Below are 19,493 nucleotides of genomic sequence, written 5' to 3' on the forward strand. Positions count from 1 at the left end.
AAAGCAAGGGGAAGCCTGTAGGATGAGACAGAAAATCAGTTTTGGAAAATCTTTGTGTCAGACAAATGTTTTCATTTATAAAAGTAGTTTACATGTCTCTGCTCCTGAAGAATTGATGCTTTTGAACTGTGGTGTTGGAGAAGGCTCTTGAGAGTTCCTTGGACTGCAAGGAGATCAAACCAGTCAATCCTGAAGGAAATCAGTCCTGAATATTCATTGGAAGGACTAATGCTGAAGCCAAAGCCCCAATACTTTGGATGTGAAGAGTTGATTCATTAGGAAAGACCCTGATGAAGGCAGGAGGAGAAGGGGACAACAGAGTATAAGACGGTTGCATGGCATCACCGACGCAATGGACATGAGTTTGAGCAAGCTTCAGGAGCTGGTTAAGGACAGGGATGCCTGGTGTGCTGCACTCCATGGAGTCACAAAGAGTCGGATATGACCGATTGAGTGAACAACAACATACATGAAATGAAGTGAAGTGAGCTCGCTCAGTCGTGTCTGACTCTTTGCGACCCCATGGACTGTAGCCCACCAGGCTCTTCCATCCATGGGATTCTCCAGGCAAGGATACTGGAGTGGCTTGCTGGATTTCAGTTCACTGACCAAGGATTGAACCTGGGTCACATCACTGAAAGCTGGCAATCCTAACCACTAGGCCATCAGGAAACTTCTATTTTTTTGGGGGGGTGAGGTTTCTTCCAAATTGTTCTGCGTAGAAAAATTGCATACAGAATGCAATCACATAAGAAAACAGAAAATCACAAAAGAAAATGCAATCATATAAGAAAATAGACTCTTACATGAGTCATCTAAAGGTATGATTTCACTGCCTTTAGACCATGAAATTTTTGCACCTGGTCTTAATCCCTGGATATGTTCCTTTGTCTACTAGTTTACAGTGTATGGGAGCTTGAATAGAATTTGTACCCTACTGTTCTGTGTAAATTGTATTAATCTTGTGTGTTAGTCATTTAGTCATATCCAACTCTTTGCGACCCTGTGGATTGTAGCTCACCAGGCTCCTCTGTCCATGGAATTCTTCAGGTAAGAATACTGGAGTGGGTTGCCATTTCCTTCTGCTGGGGATCTTCCCAACTCAGGGATCGAACCCGGGTCTCTTGCATTGCAGGTAGATTCTTTTAATTATATTGAATTGGTTCATAATGCTTTTCAGGTCTACTATATCCTTCTACTTTTTTGTGTATTCATTCTAATAAGTTTTGAGAGTTTGATAATGAAACTCCAACTAAAATTCTTAATTTCTCTACTTGAAAAATTGAGATTTGAAAAAAAAATTGAAATTTATAGTGGAACTATATGTAATTTTCTTCTGTATTTTCTAAGTCTCCTATAAATGTGTTATCATATTTTCATAATTTAAAACATAAAAAAGAGAAAAAATTGAAATTGAAATTTATAGTGGAACTATATGTAATTTTCTTCTGTATTTTCTAAGTCTCCTATAAATGTGTTATCATATTTTCATAATTTAAAACATAAAAAAGAGAAAAAAGAAAAATACAATCACAGATTTGACTACTTTATAGATGACTTTCCCCCCACTTTGTAATATATATATATTTCATCAGCATGTATTTCTTTTTTACTATTTATTTTATGCTGGAGTATAGCCAATTAACAATATTGTGATAGTTCCAGATGTACAGCAAAGTGACCCAGTCATACATATACATGTATCCTTTGTAATATATTTTTAAACATCTCTCTGTGTCATGGACTATCCTTTTACATTTTCACTGATTGCACAATGTCTCATTCTATGGAAAAACCATAATTTATTCCACCATCCCTATTGTTTAGATTGCTTTGAGGATCTCATTTCTAACAAATCATGCATAATGCCATCACAGATTGAGTCCTCCAGAGATGGACAGAAATGCCATTTGAAGCATAAGATAGTTATCAGGGACTGACGCCAGGGAAGTGAAGAGGGAAGGAACAGGAATGGGTGAGGGAGAAGCTGAACTCTGACACAGCCTGACAGCCTCAACAGACCTCACTTATATTGAAAGGGCCCATCAGAGTTGTCCCGAATTGGGTGGAAATGACCTGACTTTTTATAACTTCAAGTCCTGGGGCCACTTTCACTGGGCATGGCCTCAGGTGAGGCTGCGCTCTGCAGCCGAGGAGGACTTCTAGAGGGAGATTTGGCTAGCACCTCTATGTGTCCCCTGAGGATGCTCCTTTTATGCATATGTCTTCACCCATATCCTTAGTATAAATTCTCAGAAGTAGAATTGCTGCAGTAGAGCAAGGGCATTTAAAAATTTTTAATATTTATTGCCAAATTACTTTCCAAAAAGATGGTCACTTTCTCCTATCAACAGTTCATTTCACCACTAATGTATAAGAACATGACAATTGTATTGTTTCATGTTTTAAATATTGAAAGGTATTTCAAATTCTTTTGGAAAATAAATAATATTTATGATGTTTTGTCATTATGAATTTTAAGTCCTTTTTCTCTGCTGCTGCTAAGTCGCTTTAGTCGTGTCCGACTCTGTGCGACCCCATAGACGGCAAAGAGTTGGATTTGGGTCTTCTGAGTTGCAAATTTGCAACAATAAAGAGACAGAAATGGCTGGTGCCTGAGCTGACTTGAAACAGAATTTGTAATACCCTATAGCTCTTTCCATGTGAGTATTTGAGCAAACAAATGAAATTCCCACTTACTAGGAAAAATTCATATCTGACACACTACTGATAGAGATGAATGGGAAATAATCATCATTTACTAAGTGCCTGCTTGATGCCAAGCAATGCCCTGGGCTTTTACATATAACATCATAATTTTAATTCTCACAAGAAACATTTGAAGTAGTTATTCTCATCACATTTTTCAGGTGAGCAAATTGAAGCTCAGAGAATTTGGTAACTTGGTAACCTTAGTCATCCAGATTCCCAAGCCTCTGCACCTCTTGCCATCCTGGGCTGCTTCCCCCATCGCTGAAAGTCAACTGACATAGCAGGAGCTTTAAATGGTATCATATATATATATATATATATATATATATATATATATATATATGCTGCTACTGCTGCTAAGTCGCTTCAGTCGTGTCCAACTCTGTGAGACCCCATAGACGGCAGCCTACCAGGCTCTGCCTTCCCTGGGATTCGCCAGACAAGAACACTGGAGTGGGTTGCCATTTCCTTCTCCAATGCATGAAGGTGAAAAGGGAAAGTGAAATCGCTCAGTCATGTTTGACTCTTCGAGACCCCATGGACTGCAGCCTACCAGGCTCCTCCATCCACGGAATTTTCCAGGCAAGAGTGCTGGAGTGGGGTGCCATCGCCTTCTCCGATATATATATATATATATATGTATATACACATATATATATACACACACATATATTTATATACATATATATGTGTAATAACTGTAGTAATAGTAATTCTCATGAAGCTTGCAGAATGTCTGTCTTTCTATTGGTTTGGAAATCCATAGCATTCACCGTCTAAAATTTTTGTATCTCTTATGATAAACAGCACATTGCATATATAAGGTGCTTGCTAAATATTTAATATTGGGTTGGCTAAAAGGTTCATTTGGGTTTTCCCATAAGATATTATGAAAAGCCCAAATGAAATTTTTGGTTAAGGTCTTAAGTAGCCAGAAAGACATTTCTTCCTAGTTTCTTTAATCCTTTCATCCTCATTGGGTTTGTTCTGATCATGGTGCCCTCAGGAGGCAAGGGGATGATCCAGCCAATAGTTTTTCACTTTTGCAGAAACAACTGGTGAGATCTTCTAAACAGACCCAGTGATTACAGACAATGCCAGTGAAAAAAATGTTGGATGAAAATAAACAAACCCCATCCTCTAGAAGTCACCTAAATCTGGAAGGATGCTGGTGAAATCTTTATTCAGAAGAGTAAATGAGTTTAATCCCAGCTTTAGGTCTAATGTCTAGGTAACAGAAAATACTGAGGGAAGAGAAATATTGTGAAGACACCCGAAAAAGAGCCATCAGACAAAACTAGAAGGCGGCTGACTGGTTTCCTTAAGGCAATGTCCTTCTAAAACGGGGTGGATGGTGGAGTCGGAGAGAAGTAGAAAGCTATTCTAGGTTAAAAAAAAAAAAAAATAAAGAGGTAACCAAAGGCAATATGTGGTTATTGTTTGGGTTCTGATCTAAGTCAGTGGTAAAAAGACATTTTGGAATCCATTGGAGGAATTTGAGTCTGGACTGGGTGTAGATTAATACTAAGTGATTATGGTTAGCTTTACTTAAGTGTGAACATGATAATATGCAGAAAAGTGTTCTTTAAAGTACGAGTTGTCTATTATTCTATCTATGGGTGAAATATAATTCTCTCTTTAAGTAGGAAATGTATCTTCAGTAGAAAAGGTGAATAAGGTAGAAAAGGTGAATAAGGTAGAAAAGGTAAATAAGGCAAAAATAGATCCTAGTTATTCATTAAGCTAGTCTCTTTGCTCTTTGACGTCATTTTTCATCATATAGAGTAAACGATCCCCCAGGAAGAAAAATAAAAGGATTGCTTCCTCTGCTGGAATAAGAAGTCGATCACCTTCCAACCGTGACACCATCAGTGTGTGGCCGGGACAGGGCAAGAGCTTGAAGCGAGGTTCCAGGGAGCCTAGACAGATAAGCAGGTTCCTTTCCGGAGATCTGATTTGAGTATGAAAAGAATCCACACACGCCAGCCTTTGAGCCTCCTACCTCCAGACCTACGCACCTACCCAGGGCCCCTGCGGATGGTGAATGACGCATCACCTTACTGCTCCGGGCGTGTTCCCAAACCACGCAGGATGGCGGGTTTGACCTCAGGGTGGGGGCTGACTTTCTTTCTCTTCGGACCCTTATCGGAGGGCCGGGACTGGAATGGCAGGTACCTTCCTCCTTGCCCACCTGGACGCCGAGCGGGGCGGGGCGGGCCCAGGCTGGGGGCAATGGGCCGCACGTGCCTAGGGCCAGTACCCTCACCTGCCGCCAGGAGGGCCCGGCCACGGAAGGGGGCGGAGACCTGGGGGAGGGGCTGTCCGCACTTGGCGGCGGGGCGGGCCCCCGGCGGGCTCGGCAGGAGCGGGAGCAGGTGAGGGCGGCTGGCCGGGCCGAGCTCCATCGCGGGGGACGTTCTTGGCCGGGAAAGGTGCAATTGTGTGCAGCTATTCCTGGTATGTCAGCGGCCGCGAGCGGTGGGGGCGCCGCTTCCCGGGTCCCCGGGAGAGGGAAGGCGGCCAGGCGGACGGAGGCGAGAAGGATGCGGACAGGATGCGGGCGCGGGGGCGCCTCCCCTCCGGGGAGAGGATGGGGGCCCGCGGTCCGGCGGGCGGCGCGGGAGCGTGGCCCGGGCCACGGCCTCTGGGAGGACGGTGGCATCCCCTAGCCCAGACTGTCCGACCACAAAGGCGGCTGCGGCCGGGAGCCCCGGGGCGCCGTGGGGGTGGGGGAGCGGAGGGGGTACGGAAGCGGCGACTGGGCGGCCGCGGGGTGGGCCGGGGCGGGGCATTCCGGGAGGGCGGTGGCCGCGCTGCGACTTTTGAAGTCGAAACAGCCCTCGGGTCTGGTGCCGCGCGCCTCCTCCGGTCGCCCTCCCCGCCTCCCGCGCTCTGTCCGGTCCCCGCGGCGTTTTCGAAAGTTTGGAGAAAGCCACGTCTTCAAGTTCTTGTGGTTCGAAACTTTGCCGAAGTTTCAACAACTTCGCAACAAAGGGAGAGACAGCGTGCCCCGGCGTCTTGCAGCCGGAGAGAGGCCGGGGCGTCTGGCCCGTCGTGCGCGGCACTGCCGCCTGTCTGCGCACCCACCACCTCTCTCTCCCCCTAATTCTGGAAGGGATGGAGGAGGCGGAGGCCGATTGCGCCCTGGCGTTCGCAGAGGCCCAGCGATGGGTGGAGGTGAGTGCCTTTTCTCCTCTCCTTTCCGCAAGAGTTGGCCGCTCTTGCCACTGAACTTTCAGCCGTCTCCCCAGACCTTCGCGGGCGCAGCGCGTTGCGTCAGGCTGGTTCGCGCCGTAGTTCGAAGGACTTTCCGAGTTCCGTGTCTCATCATTTAACGTCCAGCGAAGCTTAGGGCTGCCTTCCCCACAACCGTTTCCCTGAGTTTCCCCGGAGCGCCTCTGCCAGGGCCCCGCGGGGTTTTGGGACCGCGCATCCCTGCGGACCATCCCACGTCCGCGCCAGGATGCCGGGGATGTCTCTGCAGGGCGGAGAAGGCTCAGGGTCTTCGGGTGCCTTTTTCTGGCGGTGGCTAGACATGGAACCGCCTGAAATACACCAGCTTGGGCAGTACTGTGTGTCGGATGGGAGTTCGGATGGAGGACCGTAAGACACCTGTGGCGCCCCTGGAGCGATGCTTTTTCCGAGGTAGCTTCCGGGGCCCAGGTTGTGTAACTTAGGGCGCGTAGGCTTTCCTAAGTCGGCATTGATAAGACTAAGATCTTCTGAAATCACTCACTCAAGGGTGGTTATTTACCCAGCTATGCCTCAAGGAGATCTTCCACTCCAGTTTTTGCCTTTAAAAGGAGACGGTCTCCTGGAATATCCAGGATCAGCGCCTTAGGGTTACTTCTGTCTGAAAAGTTAACACTAGGACTTCTAGCCGTTATTTTTTTGGATATCAAAGATGACTTTTATAATGATGCTGGAGAAGTTTTCCGAGCAGATGTAAATCAGGAACCACTGCTTGTTAGAGAAGTGTTGTCTTTACCAGCTTGGCAGTTATTTAGGGGTTATTGAACCCAGGTGCTGAGCTATTCAACGTATTTAAATATTCAAATTAGGATTAAAGATTTTTCCATGGGAAAGACAGCATATTCAAGAATCCCAAAGCAAACAGTACCTTAATTTAGTTCTTCCTAAAGAATTAAGTGTATGTGGGAAAAAAAAGAATAAGCTTTAAATGCTATGGTTTTCACACTAAAGGAAAGTGAATGTCTCACTACCACCTAGCCAGTCGGTGGAGGACGTCTAAGAAATTAGCTTTGCCATCATTTTGTACTGAAACTTTGAGCTGGTTTGAAGGTGACCTAAAGGTGTGAGGCGAGGGCATGGGGAGGTTGGTAGAAGAATAAACACTGTATTCTGAATTGAAATGAGAGTGGAAAAATTCCAGCAATGTAGTTAAGAGAAATAACTTCCCCCATTCATAAACCTTGACAAGTCAAGCCTTTCAAAGGTAGTTTTCCATTAGCAGTATGTGTACTGCATAATTTTAGAAGTTAAACTTGCGTTTGAGTGTTAGGGATGTAGAGAGGGAGAAGGGAAGAAATATGGGATACATTTTTGGCCAGACAGGGCTCCAGTGTGGAGGTTGCACCTGCAAGTTCAGTGTTTGCTTAAGTGTGATTATTGATGACTTCACATCCTTTTCTTTTTCAGTATAAAGATTTCGAGATCTCAACATTCCTGTTTTGGTGATAACTTGCTTGTAATTGGATAAGATTTCTGTGAGAAATTTGTAATAAACTTTGGGGTGATGTGTTGTGATAGAAGGTATCTCATGAACATGGTGAACGTGCTCATCTCCCCAACCCCCGTCCCACTCCCCCCGAAGTGTTTGTCAGCAATGATTTGGTAACTTGGTAAAGTGTTTTGTTCCTCCTTAACAGAAAACTGAATGTTTCTAAAGGCTTTGCCTTATAATTTGAATGTGGTTAACTCTTATGAAATTAAAATCGACTTCTTTTTCTAGGGCCCCAGGAAGCAAGGCAGTACAATACATTCTCTGAAGATATGTGAATAAATTACATATTCACCTATACTTTTGGTATACTTGGGACATTGAAGTGACGGCTTAGTGTTCACTGCTAGGTTTATGTTATTTCTTCAGTTAGTGTCCAAATGTATCCCTCCTCTTAGCTTTGTCATTACAACCAGGTTACATATTTTAAAATATTGCTCTTGCCAAAAGAAGCAGGATGAATGACTGTCTCATTGCCATAACATCTTAACTCTGAGAACTGCTAACTTGAAAATAAAATATTGATTGCAAAGTATATAAAGTATTTTGGAAAGCGTGGACTATTATAGTGTAAATCTTTCTCCTGCTGACTAATATTCTTGCTCCGTTTTTCCATTTATATTGTACTTTACATACACTGAAGCATACATGTTTCATTCATATATATGCATGCTTCCCTGGTGGCTCAGAGGTAAAAAGCATCTGCCTGGAATGCGGGAGACGCGGGTTCGATCCCTGGGTCGGGAAGATCCCCTGGAGAAGGAAATGGCAACCCATTCCAGTACTCTTGCCTGGAGAATCCCATGGAGGGAGGAGCCTGATGGGCTACAGTCCATGGGGTCGCAAAGAGTCGGACACGACTGAGCGACTTCACACATACGTATATATTCATAATGCACATATAGGAACATATGTATTATTATATTATATAAATCGTGTCATATATATGCATTTATGTATAGTGAAGTGAAGTCGCTCAGTTGTATTGGACTCTTAGCGACCCCATGGACTGCAGCCTACCAGGCTCCTCCGTCCATGGGATTTTCCAGGCAAGAGTACTGGAGTGGGGTATGTACATATAAAACACAAATAACTATATCCTTGATATATGCTGTCATATATTGGGCTTCCCTGGGTGGCTCAGTGGTGAAGAATCTGCTGCTGGTACAGGAGACATGGGTTCGATCCTCTGGAGAAGGAAATGGCAACCCACTCCAGTGTTCTTGCCTGGGAAATCCCATGGACAGAGGAGCCTGGCGGACTGCAGTCCATGGGAAGTAGACAGAAGAAGAGTCAGAAGCAGAGTAGAAGCAGAAGAGTCAGACATGACTTAGCAACTAAACAGCAACAACAATACTATAATATACATATTATATGTATTGTACGTAATATGACCTAATCAGCTACCTTTATTTTCAGCTGCAGCTTTGACTAGCCCAAGGTCAAAAGACTCCAATAATCTTGTAAATCTTTGAAAGATAACCAGAGTCCATGCCGGTATGTCCTTGCCATTTCCGTGCTCCATCAGCAATTTTAAATAACTAATGTATGACTCCCGCAACCAAAATTAAAATCGTTTTTTTTTGTTTTGGGAGGAAGAGGAGAAAGGGTAAGGTGAGGACTAGTGCTTCTTATTCTGCCAGTTATTGTTATTTTATGACTCTTTATTTCAAATTTTTCTTTGCTATTTAAAAGTGTATATATACTGTTTAGTTTCATATTTGAAATAACAAATGTAGGAACATAACCTTCTAAGATAATTCAGCATCATGATATTGGATTATTATCTGGTTGAAAATGCAGTTTGGAATATTAATAATGTAGCGAGCTAGTTTATGATTAAACAGTCATTGAAAGCCAAATAATGTAATGGTTTGGAGGTGATGGCAAAGGGGAAGCTTGATTCTAGCACGGTCATGGAGTGGGAGAGGAAGTGGCAGAAAATGGACTCCAGACCCTCTAATTTTAGTCCTTTTCTGCAGCACCTTTTAATTTTCTGTACCAAATAGTTGCCTCTGTCTTTTTGTGTGGTGGTGGGGGGAGGAGCATTAAAAACCCTGTAATAAACAGACAAAATACCAATGAGATTGAAAACTGAACATTATTGCTCACTGCATTGGTTGGTTACACATTTCCAGTATGTGACTTTCATGTTCCTATCTAGGTTGAGGTTTAAACACAGTAGTAATTTTTATGACTGGAGCAGAACAGGCTAGTTTAATTCCACACCTTCCCGCTCCCCTGCCAGTCCTGTTATCTCTGGGTTTGATATTTTCAGTATCACTGTCACCCTGTAGAAGGACCAAAGAGATGCCAATTGAGCTCATTGTCACGCCTGGCACCAGAATATGAATCCTTCCCCAGTTACTTCCAGCTGGTCTGTTTCTCCACCTGTTCATTTCTGTCCTTTAGGGATCGTGTGCGGGTCATCACTTTTGTTTGCATTTAGTGCTAAATTTTTAAAGAATGGCGCTCTGTGGGTCTCCCACTGATAGTTACATAATTCGCCTAAGTGATTTCCCTCTTTTTCTCTGTAAGCTGTTTCCCTTCTATTGGTGGTTTCCCATCTGTGGTCTGGTGTGAAAGGATTTGCTGAGTGCACTTGAGTCCTCGGTGCATAGTAGTGTTGTCTGCAGACAAAACAAAGGTTCTCGTGATTTGTACTGTTGTTTTTCAGATGGATGTAAAGTGATGTAAACATGCATTTGAAAATCTTAGCTGAATTCATAGAAGCATTTCTGGTAATAATATACAGTTTCAATGGACAGATATTAAACTTGAAAAGACTCTGATGATAAAAATTTGTTTAAAATTTTAAATGTTAGAAAGCAGTTCTTATTATAGCTGTTGAAACTGGAATTAGTTTTTCAGAACATAACTTGATTTTGATTTTTCTTTTCTGAGGAGGCATGAAAAGATTTTAAAGTCTGCATATATATTAAGCTGTGAAATGTAGCTTCCACAGCCCTTTACAGTCTGGTCTGTGGCTTTATGTCTTTGTTTTTGCTCATTTTGTACGTTACTATTTACATAACTGCCAGATAGCATAGAGATTAAGAGCACAGATTTATACATTTATCCCCAGAACTTATTTACCTTACAACTAGAAGTTTGTAACTTTTGACCGCTTTCATCCAATTCAGGATAACTATAATTAACATTGCTGTATAGCATATTTGAAAGTTGCTAAGAGAGTAAATCTTAATGTTTTTATCACAAGGAAAAGCTTTTCTGTAACTATTTGAAGAGATGGATGTTGACTAAGCTTACGGTGGTATTCATCTCACAATATATGTCAAATTGTTCGGGGATCCACCTTTCACCTATACAAAGCTGTATGTCAATTAAATCTCAATTGAAAAAAGAGAAAAAAAGCACCATTTTGAAATTAAATCTTTAAATCATGGCTCAGCTTCTCAAATCCTGTAGGCCTCGGTTTTCTTTCAGCCTCCAGTGGTGATTAGGCCAGCGGAATGAGGTGCTGACTGTATAGAAGTTGTGTGTTAGTTGTTCAGTCATGTCTGACTCTTTGTGACCCCATGGACCATAGCCCCCAGGCTCCTCTCTCCGTGGGATATTCCACGCAAGAATACTGAAATGCATAGCCATTCCCTTCTCCAGGGGATTTTACTGGCCTAGGGATCGAACCTGGGTCTCCTTCCTGCATTGTAGGCAGATTCTTATTAAAAGTGTTCCCTAATCCTTGCTTGTGTTTCCCCTTGCTCAGGGTGCTGTTTTCTCACCTTCAGACTGTTGTGATTGGAATACTCAGTACACCTCTTTAATCTCCCATACTTGGGGTCTATGGTTGACCTTTGTGTGAGGCCTTTTCTGGGCTACCAAGCCTCCATCCCACTCCGTTCTTCCTCGTCTCTATTATGTAGACATCTCTTTCTGTACTCTGTGGTATAATTACATCCATTTTTCCATGTTAGACTATGTGTTAACTGAAGGCGGGAACAACATTTTTTCTTGAAGATTTGATTCAGTGCTGCATAAATGTTTGTTGAGTGAAAGTACAGTCTTACGGCTGTGGCTTTAAATTTTTTTTTTTTTTTCTGCCACTTTGCATGGCATGTGGGATCTTAGTTCCCTGACTAGGGATTGAACCTGCCTTGGAAGTGCAGAATCTTAACCACTGGACTGCCAGGGAATTCCCAAGGCTGTGGCTTTAATAAAACCTATGGACCAGACTTTATTGACTATGCCAAAGCCTTTGACTGTGTGGATCACAATAAACTGGAAAATTCTGAAAGAGATGGGAATACCAGACCACCTGACCTCCCTCTTGAGAAACCTGTATGCAGGTCAGGAAGCAACAGTTAGAACTGGAAATGGAACACATTGGTTCCAAATTGGGAAAGGAGTACATCAAGGCTGTATATTGTCACCCTGCTTATTTAACTTCTATGCAGAGTATATCATGTGAAATGCTGGACTGGATGAAGCACAATCTGAAATCAAGATTGCCGGGAGAAATATCAATAACCTCAGATAAACAGATGATACCACCCTTATGGCAGAAGGTGAAGAGGAACTAAAGAGCCTCTTGATGAAAGTGAAAGAGGAGAGTGAAAAAGCTGGCTTAAAACTCAACATGCAGGAAACTAAGATCATGCATCCGGTCCCATCACTTCATGGCAAATAGATGGGGAAACAATGGAAACTGTGACCGACTTTGCTTTCTTGGGCTCCAGAATCACTGCAGATGATGATTGCAGTCATGAAATTAAAAGATGCTTGCTCCTTGGAAGAAAAGCTATGACTAACCTAGACAGTATATTACTTTGCCAACAAAGGTCCATTTAGTCAAAGCTATGGTTTTTCCATTACCCAAGTATGGATATGAGAGTTGGACCATAAAGAAAGCTGAGCGCTGAAGAATTGATGCTTTTTAACTGTAGTGTTGGAGAGCACTTTTGAGAGTCCCTTGGACTTCAAGGAGATCAAACCAGTCAATCCTAAAGGGAATCAACCCTGAATATTCATTGGAAGAACTGATGCTGAAGCTGCAATACTTTGGCCACTTGATGCAAAGAACTGACTCATTGGAAAAGACCCTGATGCTGAGAAATACGGAAGGCAAGAGGAGAGGGGGATGACAGAGGATGAGATAGTTGGATGGCATCACTAATTCAATGGACATGAGTTTGAGCAAGCTCCGGGAGTTGGTGATGGACAGGGAAGCCTGGTGTGCTGCAGTCCATGGAGTTGCAAAGAGTCGGACACGACTGAGCAACTGGGCTGAGCTGAACCGAAGGACTGGGATTCTTTCTTCTCCCAGTGTCTGAAGCTGAGCTCTTCGCTTTGGCAGTTGGTTGGGAGCAGTTACACAATGTGCCTTCCTCTGGGTGCCAGTGTGTGCTTGCCTGTTTACTCACTATTTCCTTTTCTGCCCCAGCCCTGTTCCTGAGTGAGGTCACTCTACTCCTGCCTTCTAGTTAATGGTTTCCCTCATGGGGACTTACATTAAGTCATTTTATTATCCAAAAATGCCCTTGATGTGCCTACTTTGTACCAGGTATTTGCTGGGCTGTGTATGTGTGTGCTAGTCACTCAGTCGTGTCTGACTCTTTTCAGCCCTGTGAATGTAGCCCACCAGGCTCCCCTGTCCATGGAATTCTCCAGGCAAGAACACTGGAGTGGGTTGCCGTGCCCTCCTCCAAAGTCTTCTGCGTTGGCTGGCAGTCTCTTTACCACCAGCACCACCTGGGAAGCCCAGAGTTGCAGACTCTACCTTTGGTCAAATGTATAGGTCCATGCCCAGCAACCTAATGATGTTATCAAGTATTTTTATAGCTCAGGAAGGTTTCCTTGCAGAAGGGCTTTATCATTCCACTCTTCTGATTTCTAACATCAAAGATTTCTCAGGGCAGTTGTAAGTAGCCAAGAGGTGTCTTGATGTCAATTTGTTTTTTATTCTTTACGCAGCATTTTACTGTTTCTTACACACACCTTTATTTAGCAAATAAGGAGGAGTCTTAGGGCCGGAGGGGTGGAAAAGATTGAGGGTGCTCACAAAATTCTCTTGGGAAGGAACTGATTCACACAAATAGGAACCAGGGTAGAGATGCTGTTAGAATCGCTTGATTCCGGAAAGTATAAACACATACAACAAGATATTTCCTGAGGAGCTGGGAGGATTCTAGCAGTGTCAGTCATCCTGATTCCTTTCAAGGTACCGGTATACTGAAAACTAGAAATGGACCTCTTCTTAAAGTGGGGAAAATACCAGGAACTTGCACCTTTCATAAAAAGAGTGCTCTTGAGCCAGCTAGAGAAATGAACTCGTTGGGCCAAAGGCAATGAATGATTTTTTGATTGTTGATAATGTGGGAGCCCTGGGTTTAACCCCTGGGTCAGGAAGATCCCTTGGAGAAGGGAATGGCAGTCCACTCCAGTATTCTTGCCTGGAAAATTCCATGGTTAGAGGAGCCTGGTGGCCTATAGTCCACAGGGTCGCAGAGACAGACACGACCCTCTGAAAGCTTTGTGCTAATTTGCAGCCATGAGCAGGGGTAGGGGGCCCCAAACTCTCTTTATTCTGACCAGAATTGAAGTTGTCATTTGCGTTTTCTGTCTAAGTAAATAGATGAAGGATGTATGTTCTGCTTTTTCTCAGATCGCTAATGATATTTATCTAACCAGTAATGACAAAGTGAAGGTGATAGTCACTCAGTCGTGTCCGACTCTTTGTGACCCATGGACTGTAGCCCACCAGGCTCCTCTGTCCATGGAATTCTCCAGGCAAGAATACTGGAGTGGGTTGCCATTCCCTTCTCTAGGGAAGCTTCCTGACCCAGGGATTGAACCCTGGTCTCCTGCATTGCATACAGATTTTTTTTACCATCTGAGCTGCTAGGGAAGCCCCATCTAACAGATAACTCACTGGGTTTCTTCCAGTGAGGAAGGGTGAAACTGAAGCAAGGAGGGTTCTGTCTTCTCTAAAGGAGGTCACAAGAGGCTCATAGGGCCCCTGGCCTCCTGAGGTGAGTCTCTAGGGTCATGGGCATGGTAGGGCCATCGGGGAAGTATCTCCTGATGGTCTCACTTTGCTTTTGGTTGTTTGGAGAGACCTTTCGAGTTCTCCATCTCATCTCCAGTTATGAGATGAAAATTGGAACAGTTTGTCATTGTGAGGAAGCAGGGCACCTTGATGTTGCTTCAGCCATTTGCAAAGCACAGAAAATCTTAAAGCTTCTCTGAGGATGAGAGAGGAGAATGTCCGGAGTGTGTGGCAGGGAGTATGCGCTTCATTCAACCCACTGGGGCAGCACTCGCCCGCTCGCTGTCTGGATGCCAAGGGTGCTTCGGGTGGTCAAGGGTTTCTCTTGAGACTAATTGATTCCTTTTACTGCCTCCTTCCTTGTAAAATCTCTCCTCCTGTGGCAGCCTGGATGGGAGGGGAGAAAGGATACATAAGGATACATGTATATGTATGGCTGAGTCCCTTTGCTGTCCACTTGAAACTGTCACAACATTGTTAATCGGCTATACTCCAATACAAAATAAAAAGTTAAAAAAAATCACTTCTCAACAGCATGTGAGTTTTAGAAAAGCACTGTTTTTGAAAATGTTAGTTAAGAAAAACTAAGCAACATCAACACAATTACCTTTTAGTTAGACTGTTTTAGTTCAGAGAAAATAGAGTGTAGGTTAACTATTTCATCTGTTGCTGTCTGCAGACTGAATTTCCTGTATTGTTCCCATTGCCTCCACTCCAGACAGAAAGCTCTCAAGTGCTTGTTGAACAAATGAAATTTTGCATCCAATCAAAGGGTTGACTGATTAATTGATGTCTGGAGACCTCCTTAAACCTGTCAACTGTCAGTAATGTATTTGAGCTGAAGAAAATGATAAATTATGTGTATCTGTGTTTACTCTTGCTGAAGGTAATTGTTGGGTATGTTTCTTTAAAAACACTCTCAATGTACCCAAAGCTCTAAGGATAATAGCTGTCATCTCTGCACAGCTTTGAAACAGAGGTTGAGCACACTCCCTCTGCCACTTACAGATGAATTGCCACACGGCCCCCTTAACAGCTTTTTCAGGAAGTGTGAAATCCTCCCCAGTTGGCTTCTCAAAACCTGGTTCTAATTCCTTCACCAGGGAATCTTCCCAACCCAGGGATCGAACCTAGGCCTCCCGCGTTGTAGGCAGATGCTTTACCGTCTGAGCTACCAGGGAAGCAGTTCCTGAGTACGGGATGATCAACTTGATGCTTATGTGCATTTAGATGGTGGTGCATAGCCATAGACATCACATCTGTCTCTAAGTACATGGAGGATTGTCTTAAGGCGAGAGATTAGGAAAGTTTTCTCTGGGCTCAGAGGGCCAGGTGGTGCAATGGTAAAGAATCCACCTGCCACTGAAAGAGACACAAGAGACGTGAGTTCAATCCCTGGGTTGGGAAGATCCTTTCGAGTAGGAAATGGCAACCCACTCCAGTATTTCTGCCCAGAAAATCCACTGGACGGAGGAGCCTGGTGGGCTACAGTCCATGGGGTCGCAAAGAGTCGGATATGACTGAGCATGCACACAGAGGGCAGAACTGGTAATAACTAATTGGGCACAGTGAGACTTTCAGTGCAAGTGTTTTGAAGACCTTCTATAAATAAAGAGCAGTCCTACACCAGAATGGACTGAATTGAATGGTGGGTTGCCTCCTAGTGAAGGTTTTACAAGAGTAGGTGAGTAACTGACCATTGAAGCAACCACTATTTTTTTTTTTAATCATGTGACAGACATGTGGCTAGAGCATTATACTTACATGGTCTTATAATGAAGGATTATTATTTCCCAAAGGTGTGGGTGTGTTTTCAGATGAGGAGAAAGAAGGATGAAAGGTAAAATAATTTGCTCCAGGAAACACTAGAATTAGTAAATGGTGATTGGGGATTTGAAACCAGGCAGTCTGACTCTTAACGAGTATACTGTATTGTTCACGAGGCCACCGGTCAGTAAATCGTGGTGAAGGATTTAGAATCAGGAAGGGAATGGGCTGTCGGTCTTCATTCCATCTAAAGCTGTGAGATTAGCTGCTTTCTGTTTCTGACAAGTCCTGCACACGCAACAGGTTCTGTCTTGTGATGTCAGTGCCTGGAAAACTCATGATCAAATATTATTTAAGCCACAGCATTGCTGATAGACACATTGCTTTAAGCCACAGCATTGCTGATTGAGTAATTACAGACTTTAGTTTGTATGTTCTAGCATATGTTATTTGTTGTTCAGTAGTGTCCAACTCTTGCAATCCCATGAACTATAGCCCACCAGGCTTCTCTGTCCATGGGATTTCCAGACAAGAACACTTCTTGAGTGGGTTGCCATTTCCTTCTCCAGGGGATCTTCCTGGACCAGGGATTGAACCTGTGTCTCTTGTGCTGGCAGGCAGATTCTTTACACCTGAGCCACCAGGGAAGCCCTCTGGTGTATATAGATGCTTCATAAGCCCTTTAAAGTGTTAAAAAGGGAAAGATTTTTATGTCATGACATGAAGTTATACTTTAAGTTAGAGGAGGAGATAAATGATATCTAACTAGTTTCTTCTCTAAACAATTTACAAAAGTCTCAATTTTTTCTGACGCCTGATTTTAAGTAGCCCATGGTATAGCTACAGTTGTTCAGACTGTTACTATATAGTGCTTTGAGATATATGTCATGGTTTTTGATGAGCATGTGTGTGTGCTCAGTTGCTTCAGTTCTGTCTGACTCTCTGCGCTTCCAGGGACAGTAGCCCACCAGGCTCCTCTGTTCATGGGATTTTTCAGGCAAGAATACTGAGTGGGTTGCCGTGCCCTCCTCCAGGGGCTCTTTCTGACCCAGGGATCAAACCTGTGTCTCCTGCGTCTGCTTCATTGCAGGCAGATTCTTGACCCACTGAGCTACCTGGGAAGCCCTTTGATAAGGGCACTTTCTAGTTAATGTTTTAGCCTTGTAAGGACTGAAGCACAGATCATGATAAAAGATTCCACATTTTTGACTAGATTTAAATTTGACTTAGGTGTCTGAGCTGGGAAGGGAATACCCGATTTATTTCATTATAACTCCATTTCATAATATTGAAAGGAGGGGCAGTTGTTACCAACCTTGTAACAAAGTTTGATTCTGGAATTCTTCTTTGTTTTAAAGTCTCTCATTCTCCCTGAGGAAGGAGAAAATAAGCATTTTTGCCTTTATTTCTTGAGCGCTGTTTTTTGATCAACTTGGAATTTTACCCTGTTTCCTGTAAAAATATCATCCATCTATCAGGAGCATCAGACATAGTTGACCACACCTTGCTTCTTGCAACATTTTCTGCAATTGCCCTCTGGGTTTTTCTCCCATTTTACTTGATATTTCTGGTTTTCCTTTGTAGACTCCTAATTCGTCGAGTAAATATTAGACTGTCCTGGGGTTCATTCATCTTTTCGTGTCATCCCTTCTTTGTCTGCAACCTCTCCTTTGCGGGTATTATCGGATCCATAGCTTTGTACACCCTTTGTGTGCTGATAGCCTCCACATATATATCCATGACCCTACCATTGTCTCTAACATCCACCTCATACATGTATGTGTACATATACACACCCACAGTCTCACACACACTCAAGATTTCCAGTTGTAGGTCAAATAGGCACATCACGCTTGGTTCAAAACAAAAGTCTCAATTTCTCTCCCTCCCAACCACTGCCTTCTCATCCCCCCAGTGTTTCCCATTTTAGTAAACGACACCACTGGTCACCCGCTTGCTAGGTTCCCAACTTCAGAGTCATTGTTGATGCTTATTTTGATCACACCCCACATCCAGGCTGACAAGAAATCCAAGTGGCTCATATCCTCAAATACACCAGAATCTGCCCACCTATTACTGTATCCATCATTGCCTGCTTTTTTCCAAAGTAACAGCCAGGTTCCTCCTGAAAAATGTGAACCAGAGATTTTTTTTTTTTAAATTCAGCTCTTCCCTCTCTGCCCTCCATAGTGAATATTATGTTGAGAACAAAATCTGAATTTTTAACCCTTGTTCTCCGGGGCCCCACAAGACATATTCGCTTTGTGCCTGTCTCATCTCTGCTCTCACTCTCCATCTTGCTTGTCATGCTCCAATCATCCTGGCTTTCCTGCTATTCCTCAGATGTGCAGAGGTTTTTTATTATAGGACATTTGCACTGCTGTTCCTTCTGCATGAGTATATTTCCCTCACCTAAATCTCGGTTTAAATGACACCGCCTCCTCCTCGTCTCCCTCTCTCTACAGTAATCACACTTGTGACTCCATACTCCTGTACTTCATAGCACTTGTCATCACTTGCTGTTACATGATATATATTTTGACTTGACTGTTACTCCTATAAGAATATGAGTATTTTATTTAGTAGGCAGTCAATAAATGGAAAAATAAATGGATGAATGAACAAGTGTCTTAATTCTTTATGTATGATATTTTCTAACTCTGATATAACTGGCTTTCTGGCAGTTCTTCACTCAATAAGACAGGTTGATTTTATATTAAGGTTTTTTTGGTTTTGTTTTTCTTTTTTAAGTTCAGTTCTGGATTGAGCAAGTTCAAAGCATGTTTTTAAAATGCAAGTTTCAACCACGAGAAATTGAGTTTGCTCAACCAATTGTAAAGATGCCCAAAGGTAAGCAAGTATCATAAGGTAATAAACATCCTAGAAAATTGTCAGGTGAGCCTCCTCAGCTGAATATCCTGCCCTGGGGACAATGCATCATCATGAAACTTTTAGGTATTGGTCATGAAAAAGTCTTACAACTCCCTGACTGGTGTCCTCTTGCCTGGGCATGGACTATCTGCAGAAACGAACTGGAGACAGGCTGAAAATAGCTTTACCTTGTTTGGAAACAAGAGAAAGTAATTACAAATTTGAGAATGAGAACACTTCTCCTTTTGGCCCAGTTTCAAACGTCAATCTACTTCATACTTCCCAAGCACTGCGCTTAATACCAAGTTTTTAGGAATCACTCTGTAATGGCGCGTAAAGCCGAGGAGTGCAGGCTTCCAAAGAACTGCATTCAGACCTTGAGGGCAAAAGGGAAGC

General features: G+C 43.2%; 1 protein-coding gene across 31 annotated transcripts in view; it reads left to right on the forward strand.

The window, feature by feature from the left end:
• The first annotated feature begins 5,038 nt into the window (after window positions 1-5,038).
• The window catches only part of LMO7 (LIM domain 7), a 219,173-nt gene continuing 204,718 nt past the window's right edge, over window positions 5,039-19,493 (forward strand). For 26 of the 31 annotated variants that reach the window (XM_069601778.1, XM_069601781.1, XM_069601785.1 and 23 more), the window contains exon 1: window positions 5,510-5,889. In XM_069601778.1, coding sequence (XP_069457879.1) covers window positions 5,830-5,889 — 60 coding nt within the window. In that variant the 5' untranslated portion in view covers window positions 5,510-5,829. Of the gene's footprint in view, window positions 5,170-5,233; window positions 5,890-19,493 lie in introns of those variants that run through there. The other 5 variants (XM_069601826.1, XM_069601832.1, XM_069601802.1 and 2 more) reach the window with 4 other exon arrangements.

The sequence above is a fragment of the Ovis canadensis genome, chromosome 10, assembly GCF_042477335.2.
Source record: "Ovis canadensis isolate MfBH-ARS-UI-01 breed Bighorn chromosome 10, ARS-UI_OviCan_v2, whole genome shotgun sequence".
In the NCBI taxonomy this organism is placed as follows: domain Eukaryota; kingdom Metazoa; phylum Chordata; class Mammalia; order Artiodactyla; family Bovidae; genus Ovis; species Ovis canadensis.